This window comes from Rhinolophus sinicus, chromosome 1, assembly GCF_057876585.1.
Source record: "Rhinolophus sinicus isolate RSI-liver-muscle chromosome 1, RSI-T2T, whole genome shotgun sequence".
Lineage (NCBI taxonomy): Eukaryota > Metazoa > Chordata > Mammalia > Chiroptera > Rhinolophidae > Rhinolophus > Rhinolophus sinicus.
Genome location: NC_142501.1, coordinates 123,552,329 through 123,573,395, shown reverse-complemented (window position 1 = coordinate 123,573,395; position 21,067 = coordinate 123,552,329). Strand labels below are relative to the sequence as shown.

The 21,067-nt window shown below is 38.2% G+C and overlaps 1 protein-coding gene across 4 annotated transcripts in view; it reads right to left on the bottom strand.

Annotated features, from left to right (window-relative positions):
• Nucleotides 1-8,496: 8,496 nt before the first annotated feature.
• ARMC3 (armadillo repeat containing 3) overlaps nt 8,497-21,067 on the bottom strand; it is a 91,479-nt gene continuing 78,908 nt past the window's right edge. For all 4 annotated transcript variants that reach the window (XM_088789181.1, XM_088789185.1, XM_088789187.1 and 1 more), the window contains 3 exons: nt 17,494-17,694; nt 15,219-15,381; nt 8,497-9,572 (listed from right to left, as the gene is read on the bottom strand). In XM_088789181.1, the coding sequence (XP_088645307.1) occupies nt 9,363-9,572; nt 15,219-15,381; nt 17,494-17,694 (574 nt within the window). In that variant the 3' untranslated portion in view covers nt 8,497-9,362. The remainder of the gene's footprint in view (nt 9,573-15,218; nt 15,382-17,493; nt 17,695-21,067) is intronic.

Here is a 21,067-nt window from a genome sequence, read left to right as displayed (position 1 = left end):
CAAAGATGGTGTTATAGAAGGTCGTCAGAAGAGCAAAAAGCATCTAGAGAAACCTAGGTAGAAGGTGAGACATGATTTGAATTTGGATTTGAAATTGTAGACAAAAGGTTAGTAGGATGATATTGAGGAAAACTACTATACTTTCTCACAAATGTTCCTTTGGTGCTGCCAGAGAAAGAAAATTGGCCTCATGAATCATTAAGCTGATTTACTGTGACCTTTCTTATGTATAATTTTTATATATGTATATAACATTTTAAAAATTTATATAAATGTGTATTTAAAATATACATATATAATTACTGAGGTACTGGCTAGGGTAAGTTCACATGACCATGGGTTAATCATCTCTATTTTATAGATAAGAAATTCCATAAAGCCTTGTATACTGTAAGAATTGATGAAGCTATTGGGAGACAAGTCTCCATGGATCTCCCTTGTTTCTGCATGTCTTACAAACAGAGATTTTGTGGTGGCCCTTTGTTTTGAAATGTTTTTTCAAGGTTGTTAGCAAACAGCCTTGGAAGATACAATGTCTCCCCTATGGTGAAAAGGGCAGGGATGCTTGCTGTCCATTATAAAAGATTGGGTTCTCTAAGGTCAGGGCTCCTCTCCTGTAACACAAGCCACTGCATTTGTAGGCGTCTATCTAGGCCTATCCACATTGCCCACGTTAGACTTGGGAGCAAGGAGAATTGACTCAATATGCTGTCCCATGCTGCTTACTATACCATGAGTAATAAAGTGCTCTGCCTCTGACCCAGGAATTCTTGTCTTCTGTCAACCATGAAACTGTGGCAGTTAGCTTACACGTAGCAAAACCTCAGACCCTTGACACTTTAGAAGATAGAAAAATTTATTTTCTTTTTTAGATGGGTCAAGTCTATTCTCATCCTTATTGAAAAATAAGGCATCTGCTTTGGCATCCATTGGAGTGATTTCAAATAGCTCCATCTTAGTGCCCAGAGAAACCAAGGAAGATGAATGCCAGTGTTGAGAGTCTCCCCTGAATGTCCTAAGGTACCCAGGGGCAAGGATAAGCAAAGCACAGCCCTTTCCATGTCCATACCCACAAAGTACTCATCATCAAAAGCAAATCTGGCCCACTTCTGTTTTGCTAAATAAAGTTTATTTTCTAGGTATTATCTATGGCTACTTTTGTGCTACTATAGCAGAGTTGAATGGTTGCAGTAGAGACTGTATGGCCTGAAAAGCCTAAAGTATTGACTGTCTGGCCCTTTAAGGAAAACATTCTTGCTGACCTCTGATCTAAAAGGAGAGATAGATGAAGAATAAACAATTCCCTCAAAACATGCTAAGGGCAGAGGTATGAACAGAATACATGTGAGCATTATTTGGAAAGCTATAAACACACCAGCACATAAACATGCTCGTGCACCTTTCCTGTCCCCTTGCACACACACATCTCTCATTTACATGTATGGCCTTATTTCTTCCTCACAGCAGCTTTATCAGGCACACAGATTATGAGCCTCCGGAGACAAAGTAGTTTCAAATTGAAAGCTTTGCCGCTTACTAGCTGAGCGATTTTTGGGTAAGTTACTTACCTTCTCTGTGCTTTCCTTGCTAAACATGAATAATACTACCTATATATCATAGGGTCACTGGAAGGATTAACTGAAGGGATAGACTAGCCTCTGGCACATAGTATACAATATGTAAATAGTTATTATTTACCCCCATTTTCAAGAAGAGTAAACTGAGGGATAGGGAGGTTAAATAATTTTGTCAACGTCACACAGGTAGATGTAGAACTTAATCTCAGTTCTGACTCCAAACCTTGGCTTTTTACCACTGTTATATTGCTTCTTAATATTAAAGGCTTATGGAATTTATAAGTAAAATCACTGCAATACAATTTCTTTACCTTTTCCAACAATTCTTTTTATTTTTAAAATTGTGATTTGTGTTTTATATATTGGCAGATCCTATGGCTCTCTTGTACTGTGTGAGTTCTGCAAGAGCCTTATTTGAATTCAATATATGAATATATTCACACCTAATTCTTCAACGGCTGTCTTTTCAAGTCATGTCCACTTATATTATTAAAATATTTATGTTCATGGCTTTAAAAGCGTAAGCCTAAGCAAAGTTTTTTCTGGTGATCTATATAATAATATTCAGGTAATTTTAAATAAAAAATAGTACTTTTAAATACTAAACTCTAAATAATTAATTTGGTGCTTATTGTATTGCTCTAAAAGTATACCAAAAACAGTGATATTTTTCATTATAGTTTTCAGAGAATGAGTTTATCCTCCCTTCATATTCAGCTGAATTAAAACAAACAAGTACCATCAGTATGTGGATTACAGCCTTTCTGTGAATGGCTCTAAGGGAAAATGCATGTCTCCTGAAACTCCTGTATCTTACCTCCAGATTACTGCCTTTGGCATAGGAATACTATAGGAATATCTTCCTGAGAAACAAGTTACTATTTAAAGAATTCTGTGTCAATAAAAAGAAAAAGTGAATATCCATTTGATTTTATATTTTATTTTGAGTTTCTAGAAACGTGTTTTTCAAGGATGACAATGCTGCTTCTTTGACAAGGAAATGATACTTTTGAAATCTGATGTGTACTCAGATCAGGGTACACTGCAAAGTACATTGCAAACTGGAATCCTCATTTATGATATTTGCTCAAAGGCTAAAAGCCTGTGAAAAGGATTCTATTTAAATGTCTGTTTCTCCATTTAATTAATAACTGTTTTTGGAATTTAGATATTAATTTTAATGAAATAGTTTGATCTCCAGAAGAGAAGCTGTAGCTTTTGATTGTGACAAAATAATACATTACTTTATATAAATTATTTTGAAATCTCACAACCAGAAGAGTTGCCAGAATTTCCACAATTTTTTTTTTCCACAATTTTTAAGTAGCAGTCAGGATTCTAACTCAGATCTCCTTGGTTCTAGACATTGCCCCATATTTTCTGGATCTAGTTCCGACTAAATAACATGTTGTTTCAGCCCAAAGCATGTAATTCCTCGAGGAAATCATTAGCACTTTCTCTTCCCACTGTAGTGACTGAGAAGGTCGTGTATTCCAGACAGTGCAGTTACATAAGGAGGGGCTGCTGCCATCCTGGGTCCTTGAGTGACTGTGTGGACCTGAGGCCCCTCTACCAGCCTATTCTTGACATGTATTGTGATGAAAGACTATGTTAAATAACTGAGATCTGGGGATTATTTATTACCACTGTATAGATGTCTATTCAAATACAGTTCTCTGCCTGTTCTCCAAATGGATCATCTTTTTCTCACTAATTTATAAAAGCTCTTTGTTTATGAAGCATATGAATATTTTGTCTGTTACATATGCGGTAATTTTTTTTCTCCCTGCCTATAATTTTGCTTACATTTTATTTAGTTGAACAGAAATATTTTTGCTTATGCTGTATTTTTATGAACAGGAATTTAAAAGTTTTGTGTAGCCAAACTTGTCAACTGTGTTCTTTAATGGCTTCTAGTTTTTCTGTCATAAATAGAAAGGATCTCCCCTTGCCAAGATCATAATTTTCCCATTGTCATTTACTGAATAGGCTATCATTTCCCCACAAGGCAGAAAAGCTACGTCCTGGACTTAATATTTTTCTGTGTTTGTGCTTGTTCCAAACTAATTGATTTATTACTGCTTTTTAATATATGTTTTGATATATAATGGAGCCAATTCCTATTTATTTTTTTATTTCAAAATATTATTGGCATTCATAAGCATTCATTCTTACAATTTGTCAAGTTCCAGAAAAGAAAATATGTTGAGGTTCTATATGAAATTATACTAAATGTACATATTAGTTATTACAATATTATTGACTATATTCCATATGCTGTACTTTACATCCCTATGACTATTTTATAACTAATAATTTGCATTTCTTAATACCTTCACCTTTTGCCACCAGTATATTGCTGAGTTTTCAATCAAAGAAAATGATGTGTATCTTCATTTATTCAGATCTCATTAAAATTCTATAGTTTTTCTTGTATATTTCTTGTTAAATCTATTTTTAGGTATTTTATAATTTTGGTTACTGTTGTGTATGTGGTTTTTTTTTATACTAGATTGGCTTATTATTAAATCTTACAGCTCTCTACTTAACTGATAACACAGAATAGATAAATGTCAAAGACTTGTCAGAGAATATGGTTTAAACTCATTCCGGTTCAGTGATTACCTAGAACCTAATTGAGAGAAATGATATACATAATTGTCTCAAAGATGAAAAGTAAAAATGTGTCTTTGGCTTATACCGGACTGAAAAATGTGGTGTTTACTTGGACCACATCATAGTGGATATGCATGGAACTCTCCCTCATTCCATTTTGATGTTAGCCCATTACTCTATGAAAACTCTTTCCAGAACTTACTAAAAGGTTATTTTTCAAAGATGTTGTTTTCTATATTACATTTGTCATATGTAGGAAGTTCTCAAAGAGGAATTCCCTGGTCTTTGCTTCTGAGAAACTGTTTTGTGCTTTTATCTAGTGGCCTCGATTATAAATCATGTAACTGATAGCTTTTCCCTCTGCACTGGCTGCTAGAGAGCTTAGCGTCAAATTTTCACTCACCTCTAACAAATGCATAAGATTTTCATGGGTGCATTTGAATTCTAAACTTCTTTCTGGCTTTGTTGAACGTTCTTTTCTACACTCATACTTGTTTTGCATTTATTTTTATTTCATTACATCTTATATATCTTTGTAATCTACTTTAAATGCCTCCTGGATCAAAATAGACTTGAAAATGCTTAGACAGGTTTATGTCCTATAATGCATGCTCTAGTTCATGAAATTGCATGATAAATTTGATCTTAACTTTATTTGGAAACAAAGAATTAGACATTTTTTGAAATTACAGATTGGTTAATACATAATAATTTTGCCTTAATTTCTAGAATCAAACTCACTTTTAAAGAACTTATAGTAAGATGATTACACAAGTAAATTTTAGACTTAATGCCTGACTGGGAAATATACACTTCATGAGATCATATTACTTATTTTTATCTCTCTTACCATTTGAAATGTATATTTGCTCTCTATTTTGTGCTTAATACTGAAAACACAATTCCTCAGCAAAGACTTATTCTATTTCTATATTTCAAAATTTCCAAGAGAAGAATTTTTAAGTTACATAAATTTAAAATAATATTTTTGTCACCCAGCATTACAATGTGTAGATGCAAAACAATTGTTTTTAACTGAAGGTATATTTCCAAGTCAACATAGACAGGACATATACAATTTATAAAAATAGTTTTTAGAAATATTTATCATTCAGTGAAATATATTAAAGTGTTCTGAATAAGCTTTTAAAAATATGAGCAAATTTTTTTTTAGAATTTGTAATACTAAAATGGATCTATAAAATAGATCTATAAATATTTAAACTACTAATAATCTGCCTGAGACAGGTTAGTTAGCATGCTGCGAGGTAGACAGGAAGGTTCCTGGTAGAATAAACAAAAGGCAGCCATATCCTGAAACTCCAGGTTCTGGAATGGCTCTTTCACTCCAGGACAAAAATATAAGAATGTGCCTTGAGGTTAATAAATCCTCTCGTAAATCCCTTTTAGACAAAAGGAACAGATCTCATAGATAGGAATAGGTTCATTAATCCCTTTGGGATGGGCAAACAGGACAAACCTGATGGACGAATTCCATTAGAAGGCAGCTGGCACTCCTTTCTCCAAGTAGGCAAGGGAACATATAAAAACCAGAGCCTTTGCCCCATGTTGGGCAATCCTGTCGGGAACCCCTCTCGTTCAGAGAGCTGTGATTCTTTACTTTTAATAAACTATCCTCTTTTACAACTCCTCACCTCTCCTTGGTCCGTGCTTCCATTCTTCAGTTTCACGAGACACAATCCTGGTACTCACAGAAAAATTTCCTACGACATTTGGGGGCTCGTCCGAGATTGAAGGAGAGGAATATATTATCTGTGTCTTTCTACTTGCCCACTTATGGGTCTTCATCATTTTTTGTCTCTTTCTCCTGTCACACAAATATTGGGCCTCTGTCAGCCATTTAAAAGTGACTAGTGCAATGTAAAGGCTTTGTGCAAGGGCTCTGGTTAATCCCCCCCAGCACCGAGCAGGGGGAATGTTGCCCTTAGTTGCTTTCTCTTGTGAGGAGGGAAGCCCAAGAATGGTGCGAGGTTGGGGTGAACAATCCTTGGTAGCAACTGAGGAGCTCTGGCTGCGGCTACTCTGCGGTGAGTTCCAAACGCTCCCTGGGTCTTCTTCTGACTTGACTGTCCAGTAGTAGGGTGCCATTTGAATGCTCCCTCCCGATCCCTGATATTTTCTCCTATTCTTCCACTGCTGTTCTTCCTTTCCACGAGGAGACTGAACACTGGCGTGCGACTGGGTTGCAGGCCTTTGCAGGCAACTGAGGAGCTCTGGCCATGGCTACTCTGCGGGGAGTTTCCAAAGGGCTCACAGCCCAACCGCCTATAAGGGTGCTGGCTGAACATCTCCTCCAACCATGCTGCTCTTTTCATCCTGCCACTTTCTCTCCTCAGCTCTTGAGATGTTGGTCTGGAGCCCCTTCCCCATGAGACCTCCTCAGCACTCTCCACCAGCCTCAAGACATCTTAAGGTAAGAACATGGACCTCTGCCTCTATAGGACATCTCTGGTTACTCAGGATAAAATTTACTGGCATATAGCATACCCTCTCGTATGATCCTATTGAGGACTCCTCTTAGTTTTAAAGCACAGATGGAGGTGTCCTGCAATTCCCACCCAACATCTCTGTTGTTTTTGTGCCCTTCCCACCTGTTGCTGACTTTCCAATAATTGTTTAGTGGTTCAAGTTCATCTATGATGCTGTCCCTGGGGTCCCAAGTATCTCGCCGCCTTCCTTTTACACCTTTGTTGTTGCCAACCATCGGGCAAAGTTTTTAAGGAGGACCAAGATATTCCAGATTCACTTTTCCTTAAGGAAGCAGCCTTATCTGAAGCCTTTTTGGAAGCCTTTTGGGGCTTTAGATGTCTCTTTCTGTCCCCCACCTCATATATTGGGCTTCAGAGCCTCCTTCCACTCCCTCTCAAGCTTTGAGTATATACTCCCTCCTTAAACACCTCTATTCAGAAGGCCGCTATTATATCAATTGCATCATCAATTTTCCAGGTGCCCAGAGTCGGGCCATATACCCTTTCACTTTAAAACACCCCATCTTTGGCCATGGCCTTTGTCGGTCTGTGGGTGGCCGGCACCAGACATCCAGGCGGGTACACACACGCATATGGGCAGGCGCACTCCCAGGACACGGGCTGGGCAGTCCAGGTAAGCTCTACTAACCCTGGCGTGCTGTGTCTCCACACATGCCTCAGAACCAGTCGTATGGTCTCCGTGGCTTGAGCTAAAGGACGCTCTAGTCACAGTTGTTGGGAGACGAACAGTAAAGGGATGCCTTTCTTTTCTCCCTTCCACATGGGCAATCAGCCCTCACACGCCTCCCCCCCCATTGCATCTTGAAACATTGGGACAAATTTGACCCCCAGACTCTAAAAAAGAAACGGCGCCTGGTCTTCTTTTGTTCCGATGCTTGGCTTAAATACAAATTACAAGATGGGGAGACTTGGCTTTCAGAGGGAAGTATTAATTATAATACTGTTATGCAGCTAGATCTGTTTTGCAGATGGGAAGGCAAATGGTCAGAAGTTCCATATATTCAAGCTTTCTTCCCTCTGAGGGACAACCCAGACCTCTGTGAGAAATGTAAAGTGGATCCGGCTTTTTTGGCTATAATTTCTAGTCTCCCTCCTCTAAGGGAGACCCCTTCAAAAGAGACCCACTCAAAGAAACCTCCAATGGGACTTTCCTCCCCCGAGGGGGAGGCCCCCACAGGAGGTACCCAGTCAGAAGAACATCCCAAACCTCTATACCCTAATCTTCCTCTTGAGCTGGCCTTTGCCCTGACTCCCTCCTGTTTCCCTCCTTATCCAGGACCTCCTGTACAATAGCACACCCAGCTGGAAGCAAATCTCCTTCCCTTACAGGAGATGCCATGAGAAATTGGGCCTGTCAGGGTTCAAGTCCCTTTCTCCCTACAAGATCTCAAACAAATAAAAGGAGATCTAGGGAAGTTTTCAGATGACCCTGATAAATATATAGAAGCTTTCCAAAACTTAACCCAAGTCTTTGACCTCTCTTGGAAAGATGCCATGTTAATCTTAAATCAGATTCTCACTAATTCTGAGAAACAAACAGCCCTACAAGCTGCCGAAAAGTTTGGAGATGATTAGTTCCTAGCATATTATGATAAACAGGCAGGGCGGGCATCCGATTCGGAAACCCCCACCCGCTTGGGAGCTGTGACTCTTTACTTTTAATAAACTATCCTCTTTTACAACTCCTTGCCTTGGTCCGTGCTTCCACTCTTCAGTTTTGCGAGACATGATCCCGGCACTCACAGAAATATTCCTACATCATTACTTCATGCAAGTGAGAAAAGGTGACTGAAGACATTAAAAACCATTGAATTTATTTAACTACGTTTTTTCCTGAAGTGTTCTAGACATGAAGAATGACAGTCATGAGGTCACGGAATTATCTGGGAACAGCAGCTAGGTGTTTTTACACAAGAGTCCTAAAGGGCAGAGATGCTCCTTAGGAAACAGTGGGGTGGATTAATTCTGACAATGATAAGCCTCTCATGAGGATCAATGAGTCTGCTGGAGACTACTGCCCCAATCTTTGTTTCATCTGAAGTTTTGTATTTTCTAACCAGAATGTAAATTGCTTCAGCCTGTAGTGGAATCTTCTACTGTGTTTTGGCTTTGTCATTGCGGTGGGGGAAGGTGCAGGTCAAACTGGTTATCACAACCTTTGCAATGTTACGTAAATTTAAGTTGGAGCCAGGAGTAGATCCTGTACAGATGCAGAAACCCCTCCCAAGACATGGACTTGGCATGTCAGGCCAAAGTAAATAGAAACATTATAACTGGTATGCATAGTAAATATATAGTAAACAGAGTCATTAAGTTTTGGCAGAAAGGAGACACAGAAAAGAAAGCTTTCAAAACGTCCCAAGCTAAATTACACTTGTTAAATCAAATTATTCCAGGGGTCCAAATCTCAAAATAGAAGATTTAGTGCCACCATGACAATCCCCCCTGTCTTATCACGGAATATGATCTAATCAGACCAAGCTTTTGCCAAAAGACTGAAGTCAGAAGCACAACCAAGTCGATCCAAGTGTCCTCATTTTGACACAGAGAAAACATTTCTAATACTTTTATTTAAAGAAATAAAATTAATGGGTGACCTTCACAGGAAAGGTATAGAATAAATTTCTTGTTTGAACTTCTTTTGTGTTCATTTGATAGTTTAGAGAAATCTGTAAAGATCTGCTTCTCTACTTCTTAGCTTGATCAGTCTGCCTGGCTGGAACATGAGGTCCACGATGTATACTTCAGGAGGAGGGAGACCCCCAGTCACTCCCTTTAGAGATTCATTCATCAGCTTGACTTCATTCCAAGCTCTGCTGTACTCCCCTCGAACCAGAGAGCAGCCAATGCCAATTTTATCAGCCAGAGCCTGTAGGAGAAGATCAACTGAGAGTAAGGAGGGAGAGGAGTGGAGAAAAATCCTGAGTTGTAAGACTCACCTTAGTTGAACGTAAAATATACAACTCTTGCAAACTGGTGCTTAGAAAGGAGGCAGAAGAAAATGTGGAATATTGTGATAGGGGCCAATAAAATGTGGTAAGTTCCCTTGTTCCTCAGGATTCTGTAGATTCAAAATCCCCATGTAGGTCCTTCTGGGAAGTGACATTTTTCAAGCATATCAGCACAAGATTGATAATGTCATTGGAAAAAAGCTATTCTGTGAGCTGTCAGCACTAGTGCATCTATCAATCTTTCCGTGCTTCTAGGCTGCTTTTTGGGTGTGATACACAGTGGGAGGGACCCACCTGGTAGGGACCTGTTTCTAACTGATTTATGGTGCGATATAGATGGGTATTGTGGAGCAGGAAGAAAATTGTAAGTGGTCCTTCTTGGGTTGCCTGCTGCCACCTCCTTGGGTGTTGCTTATGTTTCTTGAAGTTTGGCTCTTCAATTTGTTTTGATTTTGAGGTTATTAAAAAATACCCTTAAAATAATCTGGAAACTTCTTAGCCACATGATAGTGGATAAGAGCTGGCTCAGACTGCCTGGGTTTGAATTTCAGCTCATTCACTTATAGTTGCTGTCACCTCAAACAAATGCATCAGCCTCTCTGTGCTCCCATTTCTTCATCTGTGAAATGAGGCTAACAATAGTATAGCCGCCTTCCTTATGGTGTGGTTGTAAAGATGAAGTGAATGAATACATGTCAGAGCCTAGAGCCATGAATGTAGCACAGAATCTCAGTAAATGTTCCTAGTACTAGAAGGCAAGATTTGTGTTGTTTTAATAATCTCTATATGCATTTGTTAATGTAATTTATCTGAATGTAGAGCGCTCTGTTATATTGTGATTTCTAATGAGAAATATTTTGGTCTTCCTCAGGGTTTCTGGCACAGAGCTCCTAAAATCCTTGGAATTTCATATGTATAGAGAGCCATCAAGATGTCTTTTGTTACGTTAATGATGACTTTTGGACCACACCTGAGGATAGGGGCTAGTTGCCAAGAGAAATCAGCCATGTGATTAGAGGTGTGGAACGTTTAGTCCCATCCCCGTGACCTCTGGGAAGAGGAGGCTGGAAATTGAATCAATCATCAATGGCCAATGATTTAATCAACCATGCCTATGTAATGAAGCCTCCATAAAAACACAAAGCAGAGGGTTCAGAGACCTTCTGGGTTGATGAACAGGTAGAAATTTGGGGTAGTGGCCTGCCTGGACAGGGCAGTGAAGCTCCAGGCCCTTTCCCCACACCTTACCCTATGCATCCTTTCCATCCAGGATCCTAAGTTCTTTTACAATAAAATGGTGAGGTAATAAGTAAAATGTTTCCCTGAGTTCTGTGAGCAGCTCTTGCAATTTAACCGAACTCAGGGATGAGGTTGTTGGAACCTCTACTCTATAGCTGCTCAGTCAGAAGCACAGGTGATAACCTGGGTTTGAGACTGGCATCAGGAGTGCGGTGGGGGTAGTCTTGTAGGACTGAGGCCTCCACCTGTGGGATCTGATGCCATCTCCAGGTAGGTAGTGTCAGAATTGAGTTGAATTGTAGGACACCAAACTGGGGTCAGAGAATTGTTTTGATGTGTGGAACACACCCCCTCCCATGTTGGAATTAGTACTAGAATCATTTTATACTCATAGTCTAGTGGGGTAAAGAGACAAAAATATAAACATGTAATTAACTTTTCTAAAATAATATTTACTGATCCCTTACTCCATGTCAAGATACTTTAAATCATCCAAACAACCCTGTGAAGTAGATACTATCGTACTTCCCATTTTATAAAAAGTAAAACTGAGGTCAGATAATTTTCCCAAGGTCATAGTAGGTGGTGACCTGATGTGAGAGTCAGGGAATCTGTCTCCCAAGTCTGAGTTCTTAACCTCAGGGTGATACTGCCTCCAGCTGAGTTGAATCTGCAAATCTTTATTTTTTTTTTGTGAAGTAGGAAACAAGGTAATCTACCTAGAGGAAAAGGTGGAGATGAAAAGACTGAAGAAGAAGGGCAGATGTAGGGCACAGCTGCTGAGGAAAATAGAAGCCTATGACTAGGAGCTGGAACAGGGTGGCCAGGCAACACGTATGTGTACCCATGTTGGACACTCTCAATTGACTGTGGCACTCCTCACTGTCATATTCTGCAGCTTGAGTGTCATCGTGGAAAAGGCAGGCAATTGGATTGGTCCAGGGTGGGCTGGTAAGGCAGAGGGGTGGCAAGACGGGAAGTAATAAAATGAGGGAAATTAGTGAGCACATTATAAAGTCTGTGGACAATTCATCAAGACTGCCAAGGGGGAAAACTTAAACCAAAAAAGAGTCAACAAACTGGAAGAAAATGGAGGAGAGAAAATGTGTATGTAGGAGGAAGAAAAGATTTAGGAGGGACAGAAGGATAAGAGATTTTATCAATGAGTATTAGTGTTAGGGATTTTGGTGGTGGGCAAGACCTGAGAAATTAATTGTATAACTTGGTTGAGCTGTGAGGGTAAAGAATGCAGTTTGGCATAGTGTTACAGACTGAATGTGTACGTACCCCCCCACCCCCCCTAAATATATACGTTGAAACCTCTAAGCCCCTATGTGATAGCATTTGGAGGCGTGGCCTTCAGGAGGTAATTAGGTTTAGGTGAAGTCATGGGGTGGAGCCCTCATGATGGGATTAGTGCCCTTATAAGAGGAGGAAGAGGCCAGCCTGTACTCTCTTTCTTTCTGCCATGTGAGGATACAGTGAGAAAGTGGCACTACAAATCAGGAAGTGGGCCTTTCTAGACATTGAATCTCCTGGCACCTTGATCTTGGAGTTCTCAGCCTCCAGAACTATGAGAAATAAACATTTATTGTTTAAGGCACCCAGTCTATATTTTGTTAAAGAAGCCCAAGCAGACTAATATAGTGCCTATGAAACACTTAAATGCAGCTAGAAAGACAGTAAAGAGATACACAGATCTGGAATCAGGAGAGGTTCGTGGGACAGAGAACAGGATCTGGAAATTTAGTCATGTAGGTGGTATTTAAGGCCACATGAGAGGATGACCTCACTGTGTGAAGTACATAAGGGGAGAAAAGAGAAAAGTCTGCATCGGAATCTTGAGGGACCCCAAGATTTAAGAGAAGGGTGGAGTAAAAGAGGTCTCTGAAGGTTGAGATGAAATGGCAAGACAGGAGTGTTGCCAGGCAGCAGCCTACCCGTCTGTCTCCTTGTACCCACCCCCAAAGAAAGGAGAGTCTGTGAGACGGATCCTTTCAGGAACTTTGCTTCACCTTTGTGCTTGCACTTTATGTCTCCCTGTTTGGCTTCAAAAAGATGGCTGCTCAGCCAATGACAAGTAAGATTCCCCATGGGGGGGGGGGGCACAACTCAAGCCAGGCACAGTCGAGTGGGGACCAACAGGAGAACCCATGGGGTTCATAGAGGTGGACACAGCCCCCCACCTTCCCCAGGCTAAGGAAAGCCTCTGCGGCTGCATTCCTTCCCAAAACCTGCAAGGGAAGAGATTCAGTGACGTGCTCTCCATCTATTCATATGCATATAGGTTTTGTCCCTTGGGGAAGTACAGACATCCTGACTCTTAGGGTTCTGCTCCCTGCAGCCAAGGGTGATTGGCTTGAATCAGTTTCCTATTATGATGTGTGGGATTCACAGATTTTGAGATTGACAAAATTTATCTCTTTTACTTCCCCACCTAACTAATAAAAGCTAATGCATAGGCCCGATTCTGGGCATCCAGTTCTTGAGACTGGGGGTCTCTTGGCCCTGCTTAAAATCTACTATTGGCTAATGTCTTTTCTTAACTCTGTGCCACCCTCCTCGCTCCCCACAACTTTCGTCGCATGGGATGTGACACAGGATAAGTTGCTAAAGAGAATGGTGTCAAAGAAAGAATGACCAATGATAAATTCTTTGACATATCAAGTAACACAGACCACTATAATACTTATTGAGAGGGAGCAAAGGCCAGACTGAAGTGAGTTGAGAAGAAAAATGAGAGGTATGCTGAGGAGGATCAAGGAGTTAAGATGATTTAGAATTTTGATGAGAGAATTATTTGCAGATAGAAGGAGCAGTATGGTAGGTTTTGATTAAGATAGTCATGGATTCAAATTCCAGCTGTACCTTTGGTTGACCTTGGGTAAATTCCTTCTTTAAGTAATTGTTTTCTTGTCTTTAACATAAGGGTAGTCATTTCAACCTTTGGCATTTTTGAGACTTCACAATTATGTTTATCAACTACCTGGAACTCAGCTCAAAATGATGGTGGTCATGGTAATAGGATCTATAGTAGTAGTTGTAGATATTATGAGAAAAGATAATATATTTTCTCTTTAAATATTGTAGACTCAAGTTTTGATTTTAAAGGAGAAACAGCTCATAATAGAGAAAGAGTTTTAAGACAGGAGAGAAGAATGAATAGAGTAAGAAATCCAAGGAAACAGGAAAACGCATTTGGATTACAAATAGAATTAGCTTGGAACTGGAGGCTAGGTACATATGGATGCAATAAGGCTTATGGGTATTTGGGAGAGGACAAAATTTTATACATTCTGTCTATAGTTCAGAAACCATTTTCTTAACTCCTATTATATTCTAGACACTGGGTACAATGGAGAAAACCTCTCTTAAACCTGATCCTTCTCTAGTGGCCCCTGTCTCAGTAAGTAATGCCATCCTCACTGGTTGCCTTGCCCTAAACCTGGAAATCATTTTTTTTCTTTTCATGCTCTCGCTCACACCACACCTAGGCAGCCACAAACTGCTTTCAGCTTTATCTTCTAAATCTTCCTCTAAAATGTGCTCCCCCTTTCACATCCTCTACTTTGGCTTCAGTATAGGTCAACCATACTTCTTGCTCCAGTCTTCCTGTCTCTAGTCTTGCCCCAGCTCTAATCCATTTCCCATTCTGTTGTCTGAATGGTCTTTCAAAATCATGTTACCTATTTCCCCTGAACAACGTTCAGTGGCCACTCACGTGGTGCTTTATGATCTGGTCCTTTGGTCTCTTCCAACACTTCCTCTTTCTTCATCCAGACAAACTCTTCTATGTTTCCCAAATGGCCCATTGACTCTCATACCTGCTATTTTGTATAAAATGTTTGCTTTGTTTAAAATACTCTTCTCTTCCTTCCTTACCTGTTGAAATCCCATGTAGCCTCTAATACTCAGGCTATGTATCACGTTCTCTCCTGAAACTTTCCTTGACGTCACCTTAGAACCCACAAGTCTGGCTTAGGTACCCCGTGCACACAGGACTGTCACTTTAGTATCTCTATATTCCAGACCCTAGAATAGGCCCTGGCCTATAGTCAGTGTATAATATGTAAATGTTGAATGAATATGCTTTCAATAGTCTGGCGTATATATATAGAATGATCACACACACACATATATATATATATATATATATATATATATATATATATATATATATACACACGTGCATATATATCTCAAATATAAGTAAATCTAAGTGATAGGATTAATGTTATACAGTGAAATATTAGAGCTAGCTCACTCCATTATGATAAAGAGAATACATTTTACCTAATGGCAAATGAGGCAAACATCTTAAATACCTTGAAAAGCAAGGCTCGATGGTAGAAGATTCCTTTTTTGATCTGTCCAATTGGTACAACATTGGATTTAAGTTGAAATTTTAGTTCACTTATATGAAGTTCCCAGCTGAAATCTTGTAGTTTCTCTTTTGGAATTGCACCACCCATTTTTTCGGCCACATACCTGTGTCAATTACATTGAGATCAAATCAATCAAGGTTAATGTCTCACTTTGGATGCTTTGAGTGTAACTCTGTGTATAATTATATGTGTAAAAACTATATTCTCTCAGATTTTTATTGTTTTACTTTTAAGAATGCACTTACTGTAAGTAGGTTAACATTATGCTTAGTGTATTCAAAGTATCATAAACTGAAATTCCAACAATAGCATTCAATACAAGGAAAGACATGAATGCTAATTTTCCCAATGTTTATAACAAGATACAAATAAATATCACACTAAATTTGTAGTGCAGTTTTAAATGCAGTTTTAAAATGTTATCTTACTCTTGAAAAGTGTTTTTAAATGTTTCAATCTGAAATCCAAGGCATTGTACTAACATATGCTCCTTCTTTTAAGAAATTTCAACTCAGAGACAAGACAGACACAAGAATATTTCTCATTAGATTCACAAATATTTTCAAGTTTTATAATTTTTTTCTTTTAAATTTTATTTACTTTTTTAATTTAGAGAAAGACATGGCGTGTACATAACACTGAAGTTAGAGGAGAGAGGAAGAGGCAAAAAGAAAAAAAATGAGTAACAGTTAGGTGAGGAGGTAGGATGGAGGCAGTATACTTTGCCTGTGGGTTTCTTCTAATACTAGGATCTCACTGAAGAAGTCAGTAAATGCACCTGTAAAAATCCTCTGTAGACTAAGGCTACTACAACTTGGAGTAAAGGCAGAATTGCAAATTTGAAAGAAAGAATTTCCTCTAGCTGTGTGTGGAACCAAGCGAAGAATAAAGGGAAAACCAAGAGAAAGGGTTGGGGAGAAAGCTACCGACCTGACCCGCAGTTGCACTTGGTCAAGTGTAATGAATGGTGGCAACCAAAGGCATGGGGACAAATCTCTGTATCTCTATCTTGGTGTGGGCTCAGGTTAAAAAACAACAACAATTATTTGGGAATGATGAAAAGTATTTCTGATAGGAACAAAGCACAAAGAAATTTGACAAATGTTGAAATGAGCTATCAGAGCTCTGCTTGAGGCATCAGTTCTCAAGGACATCAGGAAAACTTTGGTAGCCAAAAATGTTCTCTTCCAATTCTGGCTGACAAGAAGTCAATGATCTGGTGGCTATGTTTCTTGTGGTTGTCACATCCAGGTTTGATGACTGCAGCTTACTTCTATTTGGAGTAGATACGAGCTCCCACAGAGACCACAGCTGCTGCATAAGCCAGTAGCTCAACTACCGGTTGGTGTCAGTCATGAAGGCCTCCATTCCTATGGATGCCTAATCCCTTACAGCTACCAAATCAGGTTCTCAGCTTCTTTTAGTGGAATCACAATAAACCCTCTAATTAAGAAGGCAGCTTCACAGTTTATACAGAGCCTGCCTTAGAATACTCATGCTCCCACTTTAGAGTAGTGTGAAACACACAACATAAAAATAGGGGATGGTTATTTGTATTAGAAAATAACTTGTGAGTTTACAAATAATTCACAATAAGATTTCTGTAAATTGTGAGCAACCCGTATACCCAAGGAATGATTTAATTTTCAAACTTTTGATTCATTCATAACATCTCCAGAATCACATTGAAAGATGATTTTCATGGTTTAGCTGGAGAAAATGATACAGGCAATTTTGCCTGTTTTTATTTTTAAAATTTATTTAATTTATCTTTTTAGTAAAGTATAATTGGCATATGCATAGGCATTTTTCTTTATTTTATTTTATTTTTAAATTAAAATTTATTGGGGTGACAACAGTCAACAAAACTATACAGGTTTCAAGCATCCAGTTCTATAATAAATCATCTATTTACTTCATTATGTGTTCACCACCTAGAGTCAGTTCTCCTTCCATCACCATATATTTGACCGGCATTTTTCTTTAAGCAATTTTCAGTGCCTAGTTCTGATTCTTGGCAGCAATATGATTTAAAATAAAATTGAGAATTTTTTTCAGTTCACTGTGTTTCTGCTTCAGAGTCAGAGGTAGGAAGCTATAAAGTTCAATTTTATTATGGTGCAGTTGTATGAAAAGTGGCTAAAAAATGCAAACCACTAAAATAAAAAATATTTTTCAGGAATTACAATTGTGTATGTATATATAGACAACTTACTCTGCAAGAGCTTCAATCTGTTCCTTTATATTGGTTATGGGAAGTATTGATTTAGTCACTTCATACTCATAAACACAGAAGTCAGGATCAGAGGGAGGGTACCATTCTTTATCAGGGCTTCCTTCTCCAATGTTTTTTGATACTGTGGTAACCTCTTCCTCCTCCTTCACTTTTTCCTCTTCTTTTTTTCCTCTGACTTTCCTTTAAGAATAAACAAATCAATCAAAATCACAAAATGAATAAGCACTAACAGTGCTCTGAGTTAATCTGAAGAACATCCCAGAAATACAGTGTTTATACTGCAACAATCATACCATATATAGTTTTCAAATTTTCAATGACAATGATAAAGTTTTAGAGTCTGTATATTTTTCAGGAGAAATTAATTTTCAAGAAAACACTACATGATTTATATCTATTATGAAAATCATATATTGATCTTCTGCACAATTTCTTAGTAAGATGTCTGGCCCATCGTAGATATGTAATAAATATTTATTAAATTGGAAAAAAATAGGTTGCCTCCTCAGGGAAGTCTATGCCAATCTAATATCACCTCTTGCTTCAGTTGAGACCTGCTGCAGAAAGAATTTGGATCACAATTTTTAAGAAAAATTCTCTAAAACATAGAAAAAAGCAAAACAAAACAAGGATGGTATGGGATTTCTATGTCATGCAAGGACAAAGATCACCAAAAGTTTATCTAGAGAAATGTACTTAGCTCTGCACTTAGGAAAAATGGAATGCATTTTAGTAAACAATAAAGATACTATTTAATTAAAGGATAGTATTATAAGTTCCAGACTTAGAGAAATTATTAGCTAGCATGTAGATTTTTGTTTAGTAGAGGTGCAAATTATTTCTGTTCAGTGGAAAAGTTACTCCCAAAGGTTATAGTTTATTGTCCTGTAGGATGTTAACCATCTACAGGATTTTTTTACAAATGTAACTTGGCAGTGTTTTCCTAATATTCTTTAATTAAATACTTAGCTTTCCAAATGTTCTTTGAACCAGTATTAACATCTTACTGATTTGCTCATTAATTAATGAGTTGAACAAAAGCAATGGCATGGGTTCTTTTTCCAGGTGACATGGAGTAAGCACATTTTACCGTCTCTGCCACTAAATACAGTCATAAAACCTGGACAGGATGCATACAACAGCTATTTGAAGATTCTGAAAAGTAATTAGTAGCAGGAATATCAGAGAAGATATTGAATTACTACTGAACTTCTGGTGAGTTTAACTTTTTATTTTTGTCCACTATTCCCCAAGCTGAACTCAAAATAGCCCCAAATTTGGAAGTAAGCATCAGCGCAGACAGACAAAGCTCAAGGAGAAGCCCTCTAGAGAAACAGGAAAGAGGCAGAGTGGATAAAAGCCCAGTACCCTCGCCCCCTTAATTTCCTCCATTCTCTTATGACCCAGCCCCTAAGGAATCCTGTGACAGTGAGGCAGTGGTGACATTGGGGTCCCTAAGAGCCTAAAACTGCCTTATTATAGTTGCTCAATCCTCCTGCTATTTGGCTGTAGATATGGATGCAGTCATGGTGAGAGTGTAACAGGGCAGGGTAAATAAAGTTTTTGACTTGAGGACCAAAAGGGAAGTCTGAAGGAAACAGAAAAGACAAGGGAGATCATGGAGAGGAAGGAACTCAGGAAACCAATCCTTTAAATTTGTTTATAAATTCATAGGCTTACTTCCAAGCTGTGTGTGCTGACCCTAAATAGCATATACATAGATTTTGAGGATGGAACTATGAGATAGACCTCTATACAAACAGTTGTTGGCACACATGGAGGAATGATCCAAATAGCACTGCAAAACCTTTGAAAACAGGATTGACAGTGGAATGACAACCCACAGAACAGTGGTTAGAATTTGATGATTGAAAGCAACTGGACCAATTAACTGCTAGGACACACACACACACACACACACACACACACACGAACATTCTTTTCAGAATGTATAAAAGACCCATAAATAAGAACTGTAGGACTCATAAAATGATATTACAATCTAATTACTCAGCATACAAAGAGCCAGGAAAATCTTAACTCACAGGAGAAGACAATCAGTAGACATCAATGCCAAGATGACACAGATGTAAAATGATCCAACAAGTAAGGCCAAACACTCTTGAAATGAATACAGAGTTGGAAAATCTTAGAAAGAAATAGAAATAAAAATAGAATTTTGGAGCTAAAAATACAAACACCAAAATAGAAGAAAAACAACTCCCTGAAAAGTTTAATAGCAGAATGGAGATAACAGAAGAACGAATCCATGAACTTGAAGATAGATCAATAAAATTATCCAATCTGAACAACATAAAGAATAACAGATTGAAAAAGCAATTGACAGAATCTCAGGGACTTGTGATGCAATTAAAAAAAGATCTAATATTGATGTCATCAAAGATCAGAAGAAGGGGAGAAAGGATGAAGTAAAGAAAAAAAAATTGACTAAATTAGGGCTGAGATGGTTTCCTCAATTTGGTTCAAGACATAAATCTACATAGTCAAGAATTTTAGTAAACGTCAAGAAGGTAAACCCAAAGAATTCGACTCCCAGATGCATCAAAATCAAATTATCGAAAATGAAAGATAAAACAGATGACAGGATTGTCTGTCTAGAAAATCTCAAGGAATCTACCAAAAAACAAAACAAAACAACAACAACAAAAACCCTCCTAGAACTAACAGGTGAGTTCAGCAAGGTTTCAACCCACAAAATTAATTGTGCTTCTATATAGTAACAACAAATATGTGGAAACCAAAAGAATTTTGGAGCACTTAGAATTGCTCCAAGAAAATTAAATGCTTAGGTATAATCTTTATAAAATAAGTAGAAGTTCTGTGCCCTGAATATTAAACATGCTATTGAACGCAATCAAAGAAGACCTAAATAAATGATGAGATATATTTTGTTCATAGATTATAAAGATGCAACATATTAGAGATGTCAATTCTCCCCCAAGTGATCTCATGTAACTCCCATCAAAATCCAAGTGGGGATTTTTGTAGACATAAAAAAACTTATTATAAAATGTATATGGAAAGGCACAGGCCCTAAATAGTTAAATCAGTCTTGACAAAGAAGAATAAAGTGGGAAGAGTCATGCTACATGATATCAAGTCTTACTAGATAGCTACAGTAATCCAAACACAGTGATACTGGTGGAGGGACAGACACACAGATGAATGCAACAGAACAGAAGACCCAGAAATAGACCCACTAATATGCTCAACTGATTTTTGACAAACATATAAAAGCAATTCAATGGAAGAAGTATAGCCTTTTCAACAAATGGAGCGAGAGCAATTAGACGTGAATGATCCTTGTGGTGACAGAACTGTTCATTATCATAATTGTAGTCATAGATACGTGACCCTACAGATGTGATAAAATTGTATAGAACTAAATATACACACACGCAGAAGTAAAACTGGGAGTACCTGAATAAAATCATCGGATTGTATCAATCTAAGATACAATCTAATTTAAAATCTATAAGCAAAAATAAATGTTTCCCAGCTACATCATCTTAACCTCTCCTTTTTTGAAAGA